The 23,900-nt window shown below is 43.5% G+C and overlaps 2 protein-coding genes across 4 annotated transcripts in view; one reads left to right on the top strand and one right to left on the bottom strand.

Annotated features, from left to right (window-relative positions):
* Window positions 1-23,900, top strand: part of LOC126996427 (trichohyalin-like) — a 178,039-nt gene that overhangs the window by 25,427 nt on the left and 128,712 nt on the right. The gene's annotated exons all lie outside the window — the stretch shown is intronic.
* Window positions 4,997-23,900, bottom strand: part of LOC126996428 (ankyrin repeat and KH domain-containing protein mask-1-like) — a 48,442-nt gene continuing 29,538 nt past the window's right edge. The window contains exon 2 of the mRNA XM_050856850.1: window positions 4,997-7,653. Within this exon, the coding sequence (XP_050712807.1) occupies window positions 7,524-7,653 (130 nt within the window). The 3' untranslated portion in view covers window positions 4,997-7,523. The remainder of the gene's footprint in view (window positions 7,654-23,900) is intronic.

Raw genomic sequence — 23,900 nt, 5'->3', positions numbered from 1 at the left:
TCCTCCTCCTCCTTCATTTTTTTCTCATCTTTCTCCTAGTCAGATTTCCCCACTCTCGGAATTAATTTTTTCTACCTTGTTTCCATGATGAATAGCGCGTCGTAGGTGATTAATGGCTACTTCTCCCGGCACTTCCTTTGTTTGGGTTGTGTCCTCGACGATGGAGAGGGCGAGAAAAAAGGGCAAGATGAAGAAGGAAACAAAAGGAAGAGGAAGAAGGAAGAGACATGGGAAGCGGGTTGGTGGGGCAGGAACTAAGGCTTTTTTGATAGTTTATTTTTTAGGATGGGGAGAGTTGATGTAGTATGTGATGGTGTGTGTGTGTGTGTGTGTGTGTGTGTGTGTGTGTGTGTGTGTTCAGGGAAGCTCCATGACAAGCATAGCAACAGTAATAACAACAGCGGTCGGTTCGCAACACACACACACACACACACACACACGCGGGGATGTGATGAGAGATACAGAATGGAGAGACATGAGAAGGAACCCTCTCTCTCTCTCTCTCTCTCTCTCTGCTTGGGCGAGGAAGTGAATGAGTCGTAGGTGTTGGGTGGTGGTCCTGAAGAGGGGTCACGCCAGGGCAAGTGGGTCGAGTAGTGTCACGTGGCAGAAGCGGCGGCGGCAGTGAACTCCTCTCTCCCTACCCGCCTGAGATGCACTGAGCCGCCGCCGCCTGCCTCCTCGCCTATCTATCTATCCACTATCTATCCCTGCGTTCATTTACCTCTCCTCCTCTTCTGTTTACCTTGTTGCGTCACTTCCCCAGATGCCTCTTTCCCCTCCGGTGTTTAAAAAATTGAATGTGTGTGTTTATTTAGCGTGAATTTAAAATATAGTTTTGTTTACACTCGACGCGGTTATGTGTGCGTTAGTTATTTATTCTACTGGTCTGCTTCTTTTCGGCTCCGTTGCTCGTCTTTCGTCTGTTTGTTTGCCTTGCTGCGTCACACCTCCCACCAGCATTCGTGGAGATCTTTAGCATTTCTCTTTGCATATATTTACCGTCATCTACTCCTCTAGGGATAAGCACAGCATTCTTTTTCTTCCATGTCCTTAGCGTCATCAGTATTAGGGATTCAAAGTAGTAGTCTTCTTCTAGTATATGTGTTAACTTAAGTAATGACTCCTCCTAGTTCTCCCACCACGGGCTCAACGGCCAATGCGACGGAGATGAACACTGAGGCCCGCGCAGATATAGCGTATGCCCCCAACTTGATTTTTACCGTTACCAAGTTTCTCTATAGCGTGAACACTCAACGACGTTCTTATTATATCCCATTACGTCATCCCTTCGCGTACCGTTTATTTACACTTAATTCGTGCTTCTTTACGCTACTTCATGAAGCATATTTTTACGCACGATGCATTTTTTTTTTAGCATGAAAGATGTGTTGACTCATACAAACTTGGCCGGTCTTTTTTGTACGGTGGTGATATTATATCTATGTGGACGATGTTTTCTTAGTGTTCCTTACGCGAAGAAGAAGTAAGCTGATAACAAAAGAAAACTGTGTGTGTGTGTGTGTGTGTGTGTGTGTGTGTGTGTGTGTGTGTGTGTGTGTGTGACATGTGGTAAGGAAGGCGGGGGCTCGTCATATTAGCTCTGTCACATGCAAACGTCAGCCACGCCCTCACTGCCCACACACTTACCACCAGAGAGAGAGTGAGAGAGAGATAGATAGAGAGAGAGAGAGAGAAATACGTAACACCTATTAATATCTGTCTGTGCTAATGCGTGGGTGATTAACCCTCCACAAAGGACTAGTGATGCGGAGATGAACCGTGAGACTAAGCGCCATGTGGTCTGTCCCTTCCTACCTTTGTCTCTATCGGGAGTGTTGATGATGGCCAAGATGTGTGTGTGTGTGTGTGTGTGCGTGTGCGTGTGTGTGTGTGTGTCCTGGCACGAGGGGAGGTCAGGCGCAGGAAAGATTAATTGATTGATAAGAATCTAAACTGAGAAAAAATAGTAAATAAATGTTAGTTTAAATGAATTAGAGGGACGATAAGAGAGAGAGAGAGAGAGAGAGAGAGAGAGAGAGAGAGAGAGAGAGAGAGAGAGAGAGAGAGAGAGAGAGAGAGAGAGAGAGAGAGAGAGAGAGAGAGAGAGAGAGAGAGAGAGAGAGAGAGAGAGAGATGATGATGAAGGGAGGTAGAGAAAGAGAAGGATGCATAAATAAGGGTTGGAGCGGTGACAAGAGCAGACCGCTTAGCTGAGCCTCTGCGAGATGACTTTACCAGTGTCCGCCCCGCCACCCCTATCACCGCCGCCCCGCCCACCACAACGGTCCCTGCAGTGCCTGGCCTGAGTGCCCGAGTGCGTGGTGGGCAAGGCACAGTGTAGCATCTCATCAGGGCTTTAGTTTGATTAAATAACTTAATGACGGAATTATTAAATGTCCTAAGTTGCTATGGAATACATGGAAAGCTTAAAATGATGTTCGGCAGTGCATGGCTTGAGATTTGGCAACAGCAGTGTATGGAGAGGCCCCCAGCCAGCACTGCAACCCACGTGTGGGCCAGTGGGCGCCCGGCTAATGTTATGGCTCGCTCGGTCGATGCCCCACCCATAGTTTTATTTTTATTTTCGTGACTGAAAACTTCTTATGGCAAACACAACTCATTTACGCATTTGTTGTCTTTTTCCTGACCTTTAACACATGATTTTGGTCATCTTAAACTCACTTTAGCATACCATAAATAGAATGGTTATTTTTCGAGCAGCCCCCGCAAAAAAAAGAAAGAAAATGTAGCATTCGAGGCTCTACAGATCAGATAACTCGGAAAACAGCCACCAGAGTGCCAGCTGGTGACGCTGTGTGACTTGCAGTTTCTTTATTTTCATTCTGTTTATGCGCGAGGGAAGGGCAGCTGCGGCGTTGGCATTGGGATAGTGGCGGTGGTGGCGGCCTTTGTTTTGAGGGAGCACCGCCACCCCACCAGCGCCTCGGTGTCACTAACCCTTGGCAGAATCCGTGGCAACAAAACCAAAATAAGTGTCGGCTAAAGGACAACGTAATAGGTCTTCCAACGCTCTATCGCTCTCCTTAACGCGCAAACAGATGCTCTTAATACTTTAGACTTCGAGCATGACATTATAAGGAATTCAAAGAGCTGTTCCGCCAATGCAAGGCAGCTCTTGTTTACTTGTGACGGTGTATCTTTTCTATCCATAAATATATCTTAACATTTTCTTGGTGTTGATCCAGATTCTGCCCACATCATGATTGCCAACTCTGTTCTATTCTTTTATTGTTCTTTTTGTGGACCATTTCTTGCAAAGGTTTTATTGAGTTTGAGTTATGAGTCTAATCCTGCACTGCTGTCCTGCGATACTTCATCTTGTAGTACCGGCCGGCGCCTGGAAGGTTATTGGGGCGGACGTATATGGAGGTGACAGAGGATGATGCGTCTCTGTGAGTGGAGGGACGAGGCAACGGTATCAAGAGCACGTATAAGGGTTGCAATCACACTCCCAGTTGTTGTTTTGTTTGGGAAGCTGTACAGATATTTGTTTGTAACCTTCTGTTTTTGTTTTATCACTGGTCGTATTTTGTTCCCAGTTGATGTTTTGTTTGGGAAGCTGTACAGATACTTGTTTGTAACCTTCTGTTTTTGTTTTATCACTGGTCGTATTTTGTTCCCAGTTGATGTTTTGTTTGGGGAGCTGTACAGATACTTGTTTGTAACCTTCTGTTTTTGTTTTATCACAGATCGTATTTTGTTCCCAGTTGATGTTTTGTTTGGGAAGCTGTACAGATACTTGTTTGTAACCTTCTGTTTTTGTTTTATCACAGGTCGTATTTTGTTCCCTATGTACGGCGTTGAGGAGTAATATCGTGCACAACGTCATATTACGATTTTCTTAACTTTAAATCAATGATGTATGAATGACTTATTAACAACAACAACAATAAAAAAATGGGACAATAAAAATATGAGAGATATGACCAAGTTTTACGACATCAGCTCTTTCAAGAGGAGAGTATCAAGACACCTCTACACCCGAAAATGACCTCTCCTGGCCTCTCGTTCTTCTCTCTTTTGTCGAAGCAGCCTCTAGCGTTTTTTTTTTTCGTTGTTGTTTTTCTTTTCCTCCTTGAACTGCCTTCCTTGCTGCAAAAAGAAAGTAACTCCTCCTGGTTTTGCCTCCTAACGCCACTGACGAGGGTAATATAAAACTACGCCTCTTTTTCTCTCCAACTTTGCCAAACTCTCCGCGCCGTCCACACCCTCGATGGCTTTACCGGTCGTGGCTGAGGGGAAGAAGTTTTTTTAAGGTTTTGGCGATACGTAAGAAAAGAGCGTGGCGTCTTTCCCCTGAAGAATATTGACGGGGCTCTGAAGGAGAAGAGGAGGAGGAGGAACTTGCGAGGTTTTTGCCAAGATGAAAGAAAACGGGATATGGTCGTGCCTCAGCCTCTACTTGACGCCTAACTCAAAACTTTTATCAAGATCAAGAAAGCCTCAGATGCTGTAGACTGAACTCAGAAGAAAAAAATGAGCATAGGGACAAGGCCAAAGAGATTCAAAGTTATTATTCAAATATCCAATGACGCAAAAGGACGATGACGCAACACTTCGAAGCCGCTCCCTCATCATATGATTCGAGAGTTTGTTAACCTGCATTGTCACTTGTATGTGTCGAGGAATATTCAAAGCTTTTTATATAAAGTTCAAGTTATCGACTTCCGCCTGTGTTAGAACTTTTGGATGTAAATATTTGTACTGATTAGGCCTCTTTTTATACCTAGTCTTAATTGATGTTACCGTTGATGGAAAGAATGTTGACAAATGATGAATATACGGGTTTAGTTGACAAGAAAAAAAAATAACGTAGGTAGTTCGTGGAGATCAATCCCACGGAGCTCCTGTTCTGATAAGCCTCAGTAACACCAAGAACAGTACTCACAACGAAGGTACACACACACACACGCACACACACACACACACGCACACGCACACCAGACATAAGGAAAGCAGAAATACAAGAGCATACATTTTTTTTACATCTTTTTATAAATTATACATTACATTTAAGACTAGACACTTAAAATACTCTGGCTTTGAAATACTTACACACAAGTTGGCCCAGGACGTGTTTGGAGGAAAAGAAGGGAGAGGAGGAGTGCATGAGCAGGCAGGGCGAAAAAGGCTTAACGTTACGGAATGAGAAGGATGGATTGAAAAGACGGTGACTTGCATAGAGAAGGAATGGGACGAAATAAAAGAAGAAATGGCGAGGGGATAGGAAAGGAACACCGAAGGGAGGAGAGGAGAGGAGAGACGTGGTAAAGAAAATGTAAGCCTTGGGTTGGAATTGAAAGATACAGAAAACGGCGATAAGAAACGGCGAAATCGAGAGAGAAGGAATATTCGAGGCGAGAGAATGGTGAATAAACGTGAGAAAAAGACGAGGTTGAATGATAGAAGGAATAGGAGGCGACAGTAGAGGTAAAAGTGAGACAAACCACAAGAAAGAGGAGACAATTACAGGAAGGCAATACTAGTCGACGGTTTCACGAACGGTTGGGAAAAAGAAGAGAGTGGAGTTAGTTATAGGATCAGGCAGAGTGAGGGTGAATAGGAGGTCGTGTTAGGGCATATAGGGTATTCATGACTCGGGGGAAAAGAGGATTAGGAAGGCCAGCACGTCGGGTGTTACTACAAAGAAAGGACTGGCAGGGTCTGGACACGGGTTGACAGTACATGTGTTCCAGGGAATCCAGTAAGCTGATAAGTACACTTCAGAGGATCGTATTACGTCCTCATCATTAGAAAAATTGATAGAAGGGTATAGATTGATAGATAAGAGATAGATAAGTAGATATTATATTCTCGTCAGTAATGATAATAATAATCATTATAATATATCTGTCAAAATGCAGATAAACATGTTTGATTGCTTTGCACATTATATTATTTACATTTACATCTTTGTCGTTGGTAAACATACTGTAACTACGTAGATTGTGAGTGTGAGTGTGAGTGTGAGTGTGTGTGTGTGTGTGTGTGTGTGTGTGTGTGTGTGTGTGTGTGTGTGTAAGCCACAGAAAAGTATATTGTGTTTATTAACACGTAAAACTATTCCGTAAAACTGTAATTACAGAGAAAATGGAATATGATAAAAAAAATATGGGAATTATAACAATAATTAGTAAAAATAACTTAAAAGAATAATGATGATAATTGTAATAATGATGATAATAGTCAAAATAATAAGTAATTATAAAAAAAATTATGATTACAATAATAATAATAATAATGACAATAATAATAAAAAAAATTGTAATAATAATAAATAATAATAATGTTAATAATAATAGTTTCTTGTGTCGTCTTAAAAATATCAATTGTGTTCTGTTGAAACGTTCCCCGATGTCAAACGTTTCTGGTGTAACATTTACTTATTCAATTTTACAATATTTTAGTGAAATTACGTCCCTTAGTCTAATATTAACAATATTCAATATTAGTTCAAAGATTAACCATAATTTTATCATAGAAATTTGTTATAAAGATCATTTTCTGTATAAAAATAATATGTAAAAGTAAATTATATTGAGGGTTTGTTCTTTAGTGTATTTTTTTTAACTCGCTGCCCATTAATTATTCTATATTGTTAAGTATATGTTGCTGTGAAGGGAAAGAGGAATCTGTTTGGGTCATGCAGGCGTAAGGTGGAGTGAAGAGCGAGGAGGGGGAGAGAGAGTGAATACTGAACATGGCCAATGAGATGGAAGAAAATGAGGAGGAGGAGGAGGAGAAGGAGAAGGAGGAGGAGGAGGAAGAAGGCAGTGAAGTAAAGGAGGAGGTAGGGAAGGCGTGCTTGCATTCTTTGTCAACTCAGTCAAGTTTGAGCAACACATGTCAGTCAGTCGGTCGATCTTTCAGTCATTGTATACCAGTCGGTCAGTTAAGTTACTCAAGTTATTCAGTCAACAATCTCGTCCGTCAGAAGAAACACTGCAAAAAAGTCAAATATCGTCAGTTTGCATTTACATAAAATCTACGTCGAGGTCTTCAGAATCCGCCCGCGCAAGCCTCTAGTCTCTGGCCCCTTTGGCATCACTACGCACACACAAAGCACTCGTCCTCAGGCGCTGACACCACTGGCTCCACCCCACACTCAAAGCAACGGGAAGCTCGAGGCGCCCAGCTGGAGCCTCACCCGCACACGACACTTACACGGTCCTCCATTAACACAACACCTAAATTGTTCCTTTATTAACACCCAATATCTAAAGCAAGATTATTTTTTGCATCCAACGCATAAACCGGTTCATTTCTGACACCGAGCACCTTTAACAGTCTTCCTCTCACACCCGACACACCTTGTACCTTCCCTGAGCTATCGACATCTCGCGGAAGGCCGTGGACTCCTCCCAGGTGGTGTCCCGCAGGGGCTTGTTGCACTCGTCCTGTTCAGCGGTGGCGTCCGACTCCCACTCCGTCGTGATTACCTCCCTGTTGGAGTCTCGAGTCTGCCATTGGCCGACAGGGGGCTGCGCGGCTTCACTTAGTCACCAGGCCTCCTCTAAGTTGATCTTGGGGCTGTGGTTGCCGTCCTTGGCGCCGTCCCGCTTCTTGGCCGCGGCAGAGTTTTGGTTCTGCCGTCGTTTCGTGCAGCTCAGAATAGCGAGGATCATCACCCTGTAATGGATTAGGCTCATTAGTAAATGCTCTTAATTAATAGACGCATTCACTAAATACACACACATAAAAATATACTTAGGATAAATAGTGTCAGCCTAAGTCAACACGACAATACGACTGGCTGTTCAGAGGACGGACAAACATATTGGAAGTTGTGTAAACAAGTGATGAGAGAGAGAGAGAGAGAGAGAGAGAGAGAGAGAGAGAGAGAGAGAGAGAGAGAGAGAGACCAGCTCTAGCGTAATTACAGAAACTTTTATAATATGCGATAGAACATCACGCCAAAGTAATTCAGCCGCTCACTGAAAACGGAAATTAAACATTATGCAATCTGTTGATGTAATTCGGAATTCGTTCGTCTGATGAATTACAAAGATTTTCTGTTTATATAATCGATTTTCTTCAGCTGAAATATATTTGTTACAAGCGGTACCATTAACAACAAAGTATTTTTTTGAATGATGAGCGCTGCATTGCCAAAGCCTAGATAGCTCAGTTGGGAGAGCGATAGACTTTAACCCCAACGCTGCCAGTTACAGAACGTGGAATAATGCATCAAACATTTTGCCCCAAGAGATAAGAGGAAAACGCGCTCCATCGCATGACTTTGCAGAAATTTAGTGCGAAGACATTACGAATTTTTACGAAGGGAATAAGGAGGAGGAGTTCAGGAGAATGAGGATAAGAAGGAAAAAGATGAGAAATAGTCGAAGGAGACGGAGAATCAGAAGGAGGAGGATGCAAGATTGGATTTGGATTCTTTTTAGGAGCAGTGAGTAGCGGGCTTTTTTTTTTTTATTAATGTTTGCTTTTTGTGTACCCTTGAACTGTCTCCTTTGCTGTAAAAAAAAAAAAAAAAAAAAAAAAAGCAGACAGATAAGAATGTAGGAAAGTAAGAGCGATTTAAACATAGACAGATATTAGAAGAGAAACAAGGTGGAGGAATAGGAGAACATCATCATCATCATCATCATCAGTAGCAGCAGCAGGCATGAAGAGAAAAATCAAGAGTGTTAAACGATAATGACGAAGGTTATTTTTAAGAGTATATGTAGGCTAAGAAGGGAGTTAAAACGTATTCGTAAAACACCTAGAGCGATTTATTTTTTATATCTTCAAACGGGAACGGACAGCCATTGATAAGTACACACATGACGGTGGATCAGTCAAATATGTACATGTGACGGAATATTAAGTCCACACACACACACACACACACACACACACACACACACACACACACACACACACACACACACACACACACACACACACACACACACACACACACACACACACACCTGTAGTCTTTTACCTGTCCATTAAAAGCTACATTCATCTACCCTTTTCTATTTCCTTGTGATCAGTATATATCTACTCCTTCACTATCATTTCACTATATATCACTACGTATTCACTCACTCCCATTCATCCATATCCATTTACTGTAATTCCTCGCCCATGTTCATTCACTCCTATTCATTCACCCATGTTCATTCACGCCCAGTCGAATCAACCCAGTCAACATGATACGATTAAACAGCTGATACGGGTAACAGCTGATGGTTGTTGCGTCATCGCGTATGGGTCACGGTGCATAAAACATTGATCACCCATCGAAGGGAAATGTGTGTGAGTAACTGAGGTCTCTATAAGTAGGATAATGAATGATAAACACACACACACACACACACACACACACACACACACAGACACACACACACGGTTGGGTAAATCCTTCCATTCATGGTGTGTGTGTGTGTGTGTGATATGAGAAGTGTTGCCATGCGCGAATCTAATCTCCACACACACACACACACACACACACACACACACACACACACACACACACACACACACAGAAGTACCGAGAGAGAGAGAGAGAGAGAGAGAGAGAGAGAGAGAGAGAGAGAGAGAGAGAGAGAGAGAGAGAGAGAGAGAGAGAGAGAGAGAGAGAAAGCAGATATTAAATGCAGAAGTTTAAACATCCCTTAATGATATACGATCCTTCGGGCAAAATGAGAGGGAAGGAGTCACAAGGAGATGGTTATCCCTCCCGCCCTCTCTCTCTCTCTCTCTCTCTCTCTCTCTCTCTCTCTCTCCCTCTCAAAATTCGTTCCCATTTTTTCTACAACTTCTGATTTTGCAAGCTTTAGTACACACACACACACACACACACACACACACACACATAGCAGAGAGAGAGAGAGAGAGAGAGAGAGAGAGAGAGAGAGAGAGAGAGAGAGAGAGAGAGAGAGAGAGAGAGAGAGAGAGAGTGTGTGTGTTGAATGTTATGCTGAAAGAAGACGAGTACGTGATGGTTGAGATCCGCACGGGAGGAAAGGGAAGGAGAATTGGAAGCCTCAGTAATAATAATAATAATAATAATAATAATAATAATAATAATAATAATAATAATAATGATAACGATATGACGACGATAAGAAAAAATAAGTGTGTGTGTGTGTGTGTGTGTGTGTGTGTGTGTGTGTGTGTGTGTGTGTGTGTGTGTGTGTGTGTGTGTGTGTGTGTGGTCCTGCGCTTAATGAGGTATGAGAGTTGTTACGGTCAGGTGTGAAACGAGAGAATGATGGAACGATGAGAAAAAAAAATGAGTCAGGAGGAGGAGGAGGAGGAGGAGAAGGAGGAGGAAGAGGAAGAGGAGGTGGAGGCGGTAAAAAAAAAAATGGAAAGGGATAGATAGATTGATGTAAATGGAAAGATGAAGCGAAAAAAATATAACCTGGGATTTTTCTTAATGTGCATGATAGATATGTTTGTATAAAATTTTCTCTTTTTAGATCAAGATGGAAAGGGATAGATAGATTGATGTAAATGGAAAGATGAAGCGAAAAAAATATAACCTGGGATTTTTCTTAATGTGCATGATAGATATGTTTGTATAAAATTTTCTCTTTTTAGATCTAGAATTACCTCGCTACTTATCTCCTAATCCTACAATTTTCAAGCGTCTTTCTCTTATTATATTCGCAATCTTTTCTTTATCTTTCCTTTTGAACGATAATAGGAATGAAAACTCTTACCGTACCATCTGATAAGGAGCGGAAGAAAGCAAGGAGGAACGGTGAGGAATTTAATAAAACCCTCCGGAACAGCCAAAGCATTCACTGGTTCCGCACCTTCGAAAACAGCCATGAATCAACCCTCTATACATCAGGGACAACACGTAACTTAAATTAGGAGGAAAACGTCGGGTATATGAAGACTAAATAGGCGTTACGAGCGTTAATTGGTGTGATATATGAGAGGGTTGTTGTAGGGAAGACGTGGATGGGCGGAGAGGTCAGAGGAGAAAGAGACGCGAGGGAGGGAATGTGAGGGAGGGGGTTGTGAGAAAGACGGGGGAGGAAGAGGAAGAAGAAGGACGTGAAGTAAGATACGCGAGAGGGCTGCAAGGGTGGGAGAGTGTGGGGGAGGGAAGTGAGTATAAGGGAGATGGTTGAGAAGGAGAAGAGGGAGAGAAGGAAGGAGGAAGAGGGGCATGGAGAAGAAAGATAATATGGTAAGGGAGTGTATGGCGGAGGTCGATGTTAGATAAGAAAGGAGAGGTAAAAGAAATCGTGAATACGGAAGATAAAAATAATAACGAAGAGAAGAATATGAGGAAAGATGGAAAAAGGGGAGGAAGAAGAATGAAATGGAGGAAGATAATTTACTGTTTAGTGGATGAGGTGGATGAGAAGGAAGAGTGCAAAGAGGAATAAGAAGAGGAGCATGAAGATAATGATGGAAGGAGTGGAATGAATGAGATTGAGGAGGTAGATGGATGGATGAACTTCGGTAAGGGAGGATGAGAGATGGTTGTTAGGAGCAGGGGACGGGAAGGCTGAGGGATGACTGATGTGAAGGAGAGGTATGCAGGGGGCGAGGAGGGGTGTTAAAGGGGGGCATGTCTCAGTGGGGAGTGGGGGGTGGGGGGGTCAGAGGGTTAGGCTGATGAAGAGGTGAGGGGTTAAGGGGTGGGGGGAGAGGGTAAGGGGTGTGGATGGGCCAGGAAGGACCACATGCTGTATCGAATTGGGTTTCTCTCTCTCTCTCTCTCTCTCTCTCTCTCTCTCTCTCTCTCTCTCTCTCTCTCTCTCTCTCTCTCTCTCTCTCTCTCTCTCTCTCTCTCTCTCTCTCGCTCTCTTTTCCTGTGTGTGTTATGATAGCATCTACGAGGATATACAATGCCATAACGTACACGATTTACGACGGAGGGGAAAAATAAATTACGCAACGCAAATAGACACTCTTGAAGTAACTGAAGGATACCGAGACGAGCAAATAGTACATAGATGGGCTCACAGATAAACGGATAATTGAATACATGGATTGATTGACAGATGGGTAGATAGAATGCTGGGTGGTAACGGGTAAGTTCTACATGATGGAGAAATAAACATGTGTACAGATATATAAACAGGAGAATATATTAGTGTATGGATAGAGTGATAGTTAGAAAAAGTAGGTAAAATAAGTAGATAGAAAAAAAGGAGGAGAAGGAACAGGAGTGGAATAAAAATAATGATAGAAGGAACATGTGAAAGAAGTTAAAGGTAAAACAAAACTAGGATGGAATTATCATGTCAACACCACCATCACCACTACCGCTTCCAACACCATCATCATCATCATCACCACCACCAGATGTTTCGTCCATACCACCACTGTCCTCTTTACACACACACACACACACACACACACACACACACGGGACAAACATAAGCCTGTCACTAGCTCTACACACCGACTCCTCTGTCCCCTCGTCGCCCTCCCCCCTCGATGTCATGTCGTGGTGACCTACATCGCTACCACGCGTGCTCTGATCCTCTGGGACACACATCTTTTTATTGGCCTACCACGAGTGTCCTTTTGCGCATGCTTATTGAGATGATTTGGACGTCCTTCAAAACCTATTGCACCTTTGAGTAATTTTCTTTTGTGTTGTGTTATCTTTCCAGCACTCTTTATCCGTATACATGGAAACAAAGATGCCGCCTAGATGTCAAAATTAGACCTCTCTTAACTTTAGTGGGGTTTGATGGACTATTTAATGTTCAAGAATCGCTTTTGGTTTATATGGGATTATTAATATTTGGGGTTTTCTGATGTCTTGTCTTATTTTCATTCTCAAATATCCGTATATATGGAAACAAAGATGCCGCCTAGATGTCAAAATTAGACCTCTCTTAACTTTAGTGGGGTTTGATGGACTATTTAATGTTCAAGAATCGCTTTTGTTTGATATGGGAATGTTAAAGTTTGGGGTTTTCTGATGTCTTGTCTTATTTTCATTCTCAAATATCCGTATATATGGAAACAAAGATGCCGCCTAGATGTCAAAATTAGACCTCTCTTAACTTTAGTGGGGTTTGATGGACTATTTAATGTTCAAGAATCGCTTTTGGTTTATATGGGATTATTAATATTTGGGGTTTTCTGATGTCTTGTCTTATTTTCGTTATCATTCTATAAAGACAGACAGGACTTAGTGCGGCCTCTCCAGTGTGTATTCGTTCATATAAGAAAATAACTGGTCTTTCCCGGAGTCCTATTTTTTTTTTTACAGCAAAGGAGTCCGTTCAAGGGCATAAAAAAAGGAAACAATAATGAAAAAAAAGCCCGCTACTCACTGCTCCTCCTCCTCACTCCTCGTCACTACTCCTCCTCCTCACTGCTCCTCTATTCCATTTTGTTCCCGTAGATAACATTAGTTGTGATTTATCTTATGCTGAGCGGAATTCAGTAGAACAAAGCCAAAATCTTCCCTAAAAGACACACATCCACATATCAATATCCAAAGACACGGGCTCACGAAAGTCAAGCAGCACACAGGTTTACACGCAGTCGTTCCTCTGCGTGCCAAATACATATCGGAGTGCGCAGCGGGGGAGGGGGGGGGGGGGGGCGACTCTCCTACACAGGTGGTTGACTGAAGATTTATGGTAGGTACCCGTGGTGTCCCCGTGACGGGTATGTGGGGCGTGACTGGCAGGAGGAGGAGGAGAAGGAGAATTGGGTGGGACAAGCGGAAGAAGAGCAGGATAAAGAGGATGGGGAGGTGGAGATTGAGGAGAAAAGAATACCAAGGGATCATAAGTGAGAACAAGGAAATGATGATGAGGATAATGATATAACAATAGAAACAACAAAGGGATATTAGAGAGAACTTGAAAGAAAACGCGTGAGATATAAAGGTGAGACTATTATTTTTTGACGTGGCAGAAAGGAGGAGGAGGAAGAAGAAAGAGAAGGATGAAGAGAATGCGAAGGAGGAGGAGAAGGGGGAAAGAATAGGAAAGAGAAAGGAACACCAAGGAGTCATAATGGAGAACAAAGAAATGATGATGAAGATAATGATGTAATAAGAGAAGCAACAAAGAGGAATTGGAGGGAACTTGAGGGGAGATGCAGAAGGAAATATGAAGCTGAAACAACATAATCCTTTGACGTGGATGAAAGAAACAAAATCAGATGTGAAAAACAAGAGGAAGAGAAGAAAGACGCCGTGGAAATGATGATGAAAATAATGATGTAATAAGAGAAGCAACAAAGAGGAATTAGAGGGAACTTGAGGGGAAATGCAGAAGGAAACATGAAGCTGAAACAACATAATCCTTTAACGTGGAGGAAAGAAACAAAATCAGATGTGAAAAACAAGAGGAAGAGAAGAAAGACGCTGTGGAAATGGAAACGCTATCGATGCGGTGCTGAAAAGACGAAAGAAGATTGCGAAATAAGAAAGATGGACGAAAGAACGGTGTAGGAGGTGAAAGAAGAAATGGAGTTGTGTGTTTTCTGCGGTGTCATATTATTTCCTTTTATATTCGAGTTTTGGAGACGAGAAGAAGGGAAGAGGAGAAGTTAGTGAGGTGAGATCGTGGGAATGCGCGCGTGTGGGGACGGTTACACACACATCCACACACACACACACACACGCACACACAGCCACACGCACACACACGAGAGAGGGAAAGATCACGCAAAGACGGAGAGAGATATAGAGGCAATGTCAGGAGATAGGGAAAAGAGGGAAAGAGAAGTTATTAAAAATGACGAAAAGAAAGAAAGAAAGGAAGAAAGAAAGAGAGGAAAGGGGTGCCACAAGGGAGCATAGCACTGTCTAGGCCCACTCACGTTACAGGCCCCTTTCCACCCTGCCCCTCCCTCCCCCACCCTCCTCCATTCCCATGCCTCCCTCGTCCCTTCCCCCCCCTCCCCCCCCCTCCACGTGTCACCCTCACATATGTCTCTCCCTTATCACCCTCACATGCATCCCTTCCACTCATGTCACTTATACATCTTATTCACCCTTGTAACTGTGCTCTCTCTCTCTCTCTCTCTCTCTCTCTCTCTCTCTCTCTCTCTCTCTCTCTGATGCCAAATGAAGGGCTCGAGAGAGAGAGAGAGAGAGAGAGAGAGAGAGAGAGAGAGAGAGAGAGAGAGAGAGAGAGAGAGGCCTCGCACTCCCACGCTTCCCCTTAACAAGTCTCATTTTCCTCCTAACCGCCGCCCCCCACGACCCTGTGTATGTATTCTCACGCCTGTCTCGTCCGCTGTCCACTTCCCGCTGCAGGAGTGACGGGAGATCCTCACTCTTTCGTATTGCATGGAATATTTCTTTTCTGCTCTTCATTTTCACCTCCTGGTTTGACTCATTATCCATGCAGTTCTCTTTCTAGTCTTTTCATCTGAGTTTCAAGTTATCTGTTTTCTTGGAGGTTATAATAAGGTCTTTACTCTTTCGTATCGCAAGTATTTTTTTTTGCTCTTCATATTCAGTTCTTGGTTTGCCTCATTATCCATGCAATTCTCTTTCTAGTCTTTTCATCTGAGTTTCAAGTTATCAGTCTTCTTGGAGGTTATAATAAGGTCTTTACTCTTTCGTATTGCATGTGATATTTTTCTATGCTTTTTATTTTCAGATTTTGCTTTGACTCATAATCGGTACAATTCTTTTTCTAGTCTTTTCACATTAGTTCCAAGTTATCAGTTTTCTTGAAGGTAATAATGAGGTAATAAACAATAGTCTTTGAAACTGAAGGAACACAGTCACTGCACATATTTCAAGGTCATTCTTCTTTAACATTGGAAGTGCGTAAAGTCGTCGCTTGCGTATGATTTGCTTGTTTGTTCCGTTGATCAGCTTCATTTAGGAACCGTAACAGATAATATCGTTGACCTAAATAAAGAAACGAATCAGTAAACTGCAAGAACGGAATTAAGTGTACGCCGTGACACAGACAATCTCAGTTTTGTTATTGTGGTCCAGTAACCGAAAATTAGCGGCTGGTGAACTAAATAAAAATCGAGTGACTGATGACGGCTCTCCGCGACGCCCAAACAACTAACGGCGACGCGTAAACACCAGGAACAAATAAATACTTACAAAAAAACGAAGGCAGGGCGTGTTTACCTCCCCGCTGACGTGCCTGAGGGGCGGCCCGACGAGTTTACCTTCTGCGTGTATGTGTGTGTGTGTGTGTGTGTGTGTGTGTAGTAGGAAAAATAGGAGGAAAATATATATCCTAATGAGTAAAACAGGCAATGAATGATAATATGTTTGCCTTCATAACCTCCTCCTCCTCCTCCTCCTATACTCCTCCTCCTTCAACTGCTCTTTCTCCTCCTCCTCCTGTTCTTTCTCCTCCTCCTCCTTTTCTTCCTCCTCCTGTTTTTCCTCCTCTTGTTCGTCCTTTTCCTTCAGTCTTTCATTTTTTCCTCCTCTATTCGTCATTCTCTTTCCCTCTTCATCAAACCTCCATTTTTCTTTCCTCTCTCTCATTCCCTTCCCTTCTTCCCTTCCTCCCACGCCCTCAAGGCCTTAGCAACAACCTTCCCTCCCTCATGAAGGCACGAGAAACACTGGGAAAGTATTTGTAAACATTCAATAAACATCCAAGTGAGGTGATTATTAGTTTCGTCTCCCTCCCTCTCTCGCCCTTGTCCACATCTCTTCTTGGCCCACTCCTGCTCTCCTCTCTTCTCTCCCTATACCCTCCTCCTTTCCTTCTTTCTCTACCTTTCTTTCTCTCTCCTCTTACCCTACTCTCGCTATATTCTCCTCCTTTCCTTTTCTCTCTACCTATCTCTCTCGTCCTTGCCCGTTTTTGTCACCCTCTTCCTGTACTCTTCCTTCCCTCCCTTCACTCTTTCCCTTCCCCTCTCACCCTTCTCCCTATCTTCCATTCTCTTGCCCTAGTCTTGCTCTTCTCCCTGCCATCCCTATACCCTCCTCTCTTTCCCTCCCTCTCTCCCTTGTCCCTATCTTCCCCCTCTTTCTGTACACTTTCCTTCCTTCCTTATCTCTTTCCCTCCCTTCGCTGTTGTTCCTATCTTTCCCCTCTTTCCCTACACTTTCTTTCCTCCCTAATCTCTTTCCCTCCCTCTCTCCCTTGTTTCTAGCTCCCCCACACTCCGTCCCTCCCTCCATCCTCCGTTCCTTCTCTCTTTCCCTCCCCTCCACTCTCCTCCTTCCATCGTCTGTTAATCGTCTGGCTCTCACCTTGATATTGTTTACCTTCATAAGCCTCTCACCTTCCCGTTTTCTTTTTTTCCGCTCCGTGATTCTCCGTTTTCTTTAAGGTTGTGAGTTTTTTGTTCTTGTTGGTTCGTTTCGTGTCACGGTTCATCTCTCTCTCTCTCTCTCTCTCTCTCTCTCTCTCTCTCTCTCTCTCTCTCTCTCTCTCTGTCAGAAAAGGCGACGTTTTATCATGAAAGCAATGTCAACTTTTTTTTTGTGTTATTTTCATTTTTCTTACTCCTTCTCCTCATTCTCTTGTTGTTGTTGTTGTTGTTGTTGTTGTTGTTGTTGTTGCTGTTGTGCTACTTCATAAACGTTTCACAGTTGCCTCCTCTTCCTGCTTCCTGTACGCACACACACACACACACACACACACACACACACACACACACACACACACACACACACTCATCCCGTCATCCCACTGTACGTCTACCTCTGCCGGCGCCCTTTCATCTCCTGCCCTGTCAATACCCCTTCTGAATACCCCTGTTCTCTCTCTCTCTCTCTCTCTCTCTCTTCCTTCCCCTCTTTCATCTTCCTCTCTTTCCTCTTTTCTCTCTTCCTCCCTCACTCTCCTTCGTTAACCATCATTTTTTTTTTATAGTTTTTCCTTTTAATTATTCTCCTGCAATATATCTGTGTCTTGCTTAACTTTTCTTCCATTCCTTCATATTGCTTTACTTTATTACTTTTTAGACTTTTAAATACTGATATGAATTACTTTTCTCTCATTTGTTTTCCGTTTTCCATCTTTTTGCGAACTTTATAACATTTTCTATTCCCTTTTTTTCTTTATCTTTTTCTTTTTTCATCCTTCCTCCGTCCTCCTTCCCCTTTCTTCCTTCCCTTTTCCCTCTTCTCTCCACACAGCCTTTTTTCCTCTCCTTTCAATTCCCTTCATCTCCTTCACCTTCCTACCTCCTCTCATTCTTCCCTCTCCCTCTCCCTCTCTCTCTCCCTCGTCCCTTTACCCTTCCTCTCCTTCCTTCACCTTCTTACCTCCCCTCTTCCTTCCCGCTCTCCCTCACTCCTCCACTCCACATACTCTTTCCCCTCTCCAATCTTTTCCCTTCCTCTCCTTTCCTTTTTTTTACCTCCCACGCACCGTCATTTCTTCCCTCTCTCCCACCCTCTCTCTCTCCCTTCCTCACTTTCTCTCCCTCATCCTCTCTCCCTCTATCTCTCTCCTCCCCCTTCCCCTCTCTCTCTCTCTCTCTCTCTTCTCGCTCTCCTCCCCGGCACAACGGTGTGAGAGTCTCTGTGAATCGTCAAGTGGCCACATCCTCCACCCGACGTGAGGGACTTTTGTTGATTCTCCTTCCCCATCTTCCTCCTCCTCCTCCTCCTCCTCCTCCTCCTCCTCCTTCTTCTCTCCTACGTACTGTAATAGCTTTTTTGTGATCCTTTTCTTTCCTTCCACTTCTTTATCAATACTTTTTCCTATTTTTCTTGTCCTTCATTCTTTTTACATTAATTTTTTTCTTGTTTCTAGTCGCATTTTTCTTGTTTCTTCTTTTCCTCTTCTTCTCGTTCTTGTACTTTCTTCGTCTTGTTTTTGTTCTTGTTCTTGTTGTTCTGCTTCCTCCACATCTGCTTCCTCTCCATCTGCTTCTTCCTCCTCCTCCTCCTCCTCCTCCTCCTCCTCCTCCTCCTCCTTCTTCTCCGCCTTCCGTGTGTAATTATGTTCATTATCGTAAACTTAAGACCACTTCACCATATTCATCAGCTTTCCTTCCCCTCCTCCTCCTCCTCCTCCTCCTCCTCCTCCTCCTCCTCCTCCTCCTCCTCCTCCTCCTCCTCTCCTGCTCCCTTTCATAGCACAGCCTAATTAATGGCCAGAGGTGAGGTAATACAGCAGAGAGAGAGAGAGAGAGAGAGAGAGAGAGAGAGAGAGAGAGAGAGAGAAAGAGAGAGAGAGAGAGGGGGGGGGGAGAGGTCTTAACAGATGTCGAATTGTTGTGTCTCATTAGCAAACGTTCGCGTCTCCTCAATGGACGTTAATTATTGCCGCTCGAGAAATATTTTACACACACACACACACACACACACACACACACACACACACACACACACACACACACACACACACACACACACAAAATTAAAACATTATTTATTCAACTACAACAAATAATTCCCGATTAGTTAGAGAGAGAGAGAGAGAGAGAGAGAGAGAGAGAGAGAGAGAGAGAGAGAGAGAGAGAGAGAGAGAGAGAAAAGAAAGGGGGGGAGGGGGAGAAACCGTAAACTTTGGTCCAATCTCTTATACAGAGGATGTCTGCTCCCCTGGGTCACTCCGTGGGTCAGGGAAGGGTCAGAGGTTACACACACACACACACACACACACACACACACACACACACACACACACACACACACACATTTTAATATATAGATACTCACACATACATACACTTGCACTCATACACAAACATATACACTACATTATAACATCATTTTGTGTGTTTAGAATAATACTAATTTCTATTAATAAATTTTTCGTGAAGCATTTAACGACCGGAAGAAGGGTATATAGTGCATTGTGTTCACCAAATTGATTGTTAGCCTTTCGTTATTATTATTATTATTATTATTATTATTTTTATTATTATCATCATCATTATAATAGTAGTAAGAGCAAGCAGCAGCAGCAGTAGCAGTTAATATGATATGCTCTGTTCGGGAAGTTTATAATTAGCGAGAATATGTTCCCAGGGATGGACGGGGCAGCTGTTCGGGAGCTTATTCTGGAGGACCGCCGGGAGTTTGAACGGCGAGTGAGTGAAGCGACGCGCCCCCGGTCGTATAGTCCCCATTAGTTAGTTAGGAATATGTTTAAAAAAAGCCCTCTCTCTTTATAGTTACGGAGGAGGAGGAGGCGGAAGAGAAGCAGGGTGAGAAGGAAGAGGAGGAGGAGGAGGAGGAGGATGATGATGGGGAAAGAGCCGTGTTTGTTTTGCCTGGGAGAGATACTACAGATTGTGCGACACTTGTGGGGTGGGGGAGGGGGGACGCGGGTGTCGGGAGAGTAGCGGCGGTGACGGTGTGTGTGTGGGGGGGGGGAGGGAGGGGGCTGGCGACAAAGAGGAGGGAGATAGGCAGGGAAGGAGACGAGGAAACAGTAGCGGTGGTGGTTGTAGTGTGGGGGGGGAGGTGACAAAGAGGGGGAAAGAGGGAGATAGGAAGGTAGGGAAGAAAGGAAACAGTAGCGTTGATGGAAGAGGAGGCGGAGGATGGAGATAGCAAGAGGGAAGGAAAGGTTATGCCACAGAGATAAGAAAATAGCCACAAGGTCAGACATAAATACATAAAATAAGGTAAAGAGAAGAAAATATCAGGGCTTTTTTTTTTACACTTATTTTTGTTGTCCTTGAGATGTTCCTTTAGCTGTAAAAAAAAAAAAGGGATAGGAAACACGACAGACAAAAAAGCCGACTGCAACACTGATAAACTTTCTAACTATACATTCATACACAGACAGACAGACAGACAGGTTTGGTACACTCCCCCTCCCCTATGCCATCACGCACATCTTCCTCTCTCAGCCGCCAAGATTCTATGAAACTATTGTTCTCTTCGTAAAAAGTTTTCATCCTCCTTCTTCTTCTTCTTCTTCTTCTTTTGTTGACATAACGTTTTTTACCTTTTTTTTCTGTATAATTCTCGTAGTCTGATTTGTTTAACTTCTCTACTTTAATTATTGTTCTCTCTTCGTCATCCTCCTCCTCCTCCTCCTCCTCTTCCCTCTTGTGTCACCTTACTGATAACGCATCTTCGGTGACGGAGGTGAAGATGTCAATGATGTGCCGCCCCGTTTGTTCTACGGAGCTGTTGCTGTTGGTGTTGTTGTTGTTGGTGGTGGTGGTAGTGTTGGGTGTTGTTGTTGTTACTGTTGTTGGTGGTTGTCGTTGCAGTGGAGGAAAGACATTGAAAAAGCTTATGACGTGAGTATAACAAAAAAAATCTTACGTCACACTGAACATTATACTGAGAGAGAGAGAGAGAGAGAGAGAGAGAGAGAGAGAGGGGGGGGGGGGGCAGATGGTGGAAATATTAAACAGACGCAGTGGTCGTACAAATGAAACGGCGACTTAAATTATTCCTTCGCCTTAAGTGAGCCACAACAACAAGGGTTCCGTACATGGCTTCGAAATTTATGAGTATGTATGTATGTGTGTGTGTGTGTGTGTGTGAAGCCTTTGTATTTCATTGTTATCTTTAGAGTTGTGCATTGTTATTTGATGAAAGATTACGGATTAGGGTTCATTGTTTTAATACAAAGGCAGACTGATGGATAAATACACACACACACACACACACACACACACACACACATCTGCATTTGCAACATTAGAAGATAAGAGAGCTTGAAAAAAAGGCAACACACACATACACACACACACACACACACACACACACACACACACACACACACACACACACACACACACACACACACACACACACACACTTTACGAGCACTGAGTCAAGGCCAAGATTGTTCTAAATTGCATAACCTTTTCCTTAAACCTGCTACTGTATGCCCCCTCTGTTAGTACCACGCGCACACACACACACACACACACACACACACACACACACACACACACACACACACGCACACAGGTAAGCCTTGTGGGGAACGTGAGTGAGTGTGTGAGTGAGTGAGGCTTTGAGGGAGGAATGCGGGACAGGTGAGTGTCTTGAGTGCTCGTGAGTCAGGTGTATGAGTGTGCTGGAGGAGGAGGAGGAGGAGGAGGAATAGAAAACTGTATCCGCTGTTCACTTCGACGCACAGAGAGCCAGACAACTCCTCCTTGCTTGGAAGTGTCTAGTGTTCTTGGAGTAGACGAAGAAGACGAGGAAAGAAGGAGGAGGAGGAGGAGGAGGAGGAGGAGGAAGAGCAGTAGAAAGAGGAAGTGAAGGAGGATGTTGCTGGGTTCAGTGAGTTCTTTCTTTTCCTACAGGCGGCGTTACTGACTGACAAACACATAGAGACACATAGAGCCACACTGTTTAATGGTTAATGAACTAGGTTGGCCATGGTGCAGCGCTCTCCTTTGATCCTTCCTCTCATATCCCGTCAAGCTTCCAACAATTTAATACCCTTTGATGAAACGTCACTCTCAGGTACCTATATAATTAAGGTGTCTTGGTATTCATTTTATATTAGAGAAAGTTTATGTTTTACCCATGACTTTTTTTCAATGTCCGTTTATATGTTTTTAGTTTTCAGTTTGATTAATGTTAACTTATTTTTCTCTTTCATATCAGGTAAGAACGTCTGCCTCGCCGTCTCTGCCTTTACTCCTCCTCACCAGATGGGTTCAGGTAAATCTCATGACGCGGTTCACTTAGGTGGCAAGATACAGACGAGGCGCATCGCTTCTGTATTCAAGTTTCAACGCAAACAGATTTGTGAGTGCCCGCGGGTGCTCTCTCTTTACCAAGCTCATATCTCTTGTAATTTTTCTTTTGTAACATTAGTCGTCTTAGGCGGGGGCTCATCAGTGTGTGGTTTGTTTTATGTAAGTAAGAAAAGTAGTAATATTAACTATCACTTTTCAAGAACAATAACATCAACAACCACGAACGGAAAACAAAAAAAAGTATCCTGCTCTTTTATACTGGCGCCCCCTATTTCCATCTTATCTATCTCTTTTCCCTCCTTTCCTTTCTTCTCGCCTTATCCCAGCAGCCCTCACTCTTCCTCCGCCTCCGTCCAACACCCACACTCAGGCCATTCAGTGAGAGGCAAGAGGCAACACGAGCGAGCAGGGAATAGTAATGTTGTGGGGTTATCTCTCCAGCATAATATTTTCATGCGTGAGGCCCGTGCTGGCTAGGGGGATGTGAAGAAGAGGAGGAGGAGGAGAAAGAGAAGGAGCTGTGTCTTGGGTTGAAGGTTCTGCGTGTGTGCGTGTAAGTGGAGTGTGAGTGGAGAGTGAATGTGTTAGCGTGTGTGGAGGAGGAGGAATGGATAATATGGAATGAGGTTACGAAGTTGATGGAAAAGGAGGTTAGGAATACAGAAGGGTTGGAAGGAGGAATGAATGTATGGGATGAGGTTACGAAGTTGATGGAAAAGGAGGTTAGGAATACATAAGGGTTGGAAGGAGGAATGAATGTATGGGATGAGGTTACGAAGTTGATGGAAAAAGAAGTTAGGGATACATAAGGGATATAGATGAGGAAGGGAAGTTAAGTTACAGGAGAAAGATAGAGTAGGCAGGGCGAAGTTGGTAGAAAAGGTTAGAGATAATTAAGGGATAAGGAAAAGAAAGGAGAGGAAGGTGGCAGGAGATAGTTAGGGTTGGAAGGGTCATAAGAAATCGAAGAGGGAGGAGGATCAGCTTCAAAAGAGGAGTAACTTATTTATTGGTTTTGTAGTGGGAGAGGAAGAGAAGAAGAAGGGGAGAGGAACAGGTGGTTTGGTGAAGGAGAAGGAAGAGGAAACGGAGAGGAGGAGGAGGAGGAGGAGGAGGTCTGATATTGGAATTCCGTCAAACATAATAAGAAGAAAGAAATATACACAAGATGACGTCGAGAAAATATTAAATCCATCCATCTCGAAGAACTACAAACATCGAGACAATAAAGAGAAGAAAGAAATGACGGGGAGGAAGCTGAAATACACACACACACACACACACACACACACACACGCACACGCACACGCACACGCACACGCACACGCACACGCACACACACGCAC

Source organism: Eriocheir sinensis, chromosome 10, assembly GCF_024679095.1.
Source record: "Eriocheir sinensis breed Jianghai 21 chromosome 10, ASM2467909v1, whole genome shotgun sequence".
Classification (NCBI taxonomy): Eukaryota; Metazoa; Arthropoda; class Malacostraca; order Decapoda; family Varunidae; genus Eriocheir; species Eriocheir sinensis.
This window is presented reverse-complemented; position numbering and strand designations above follow the sequence as displayed.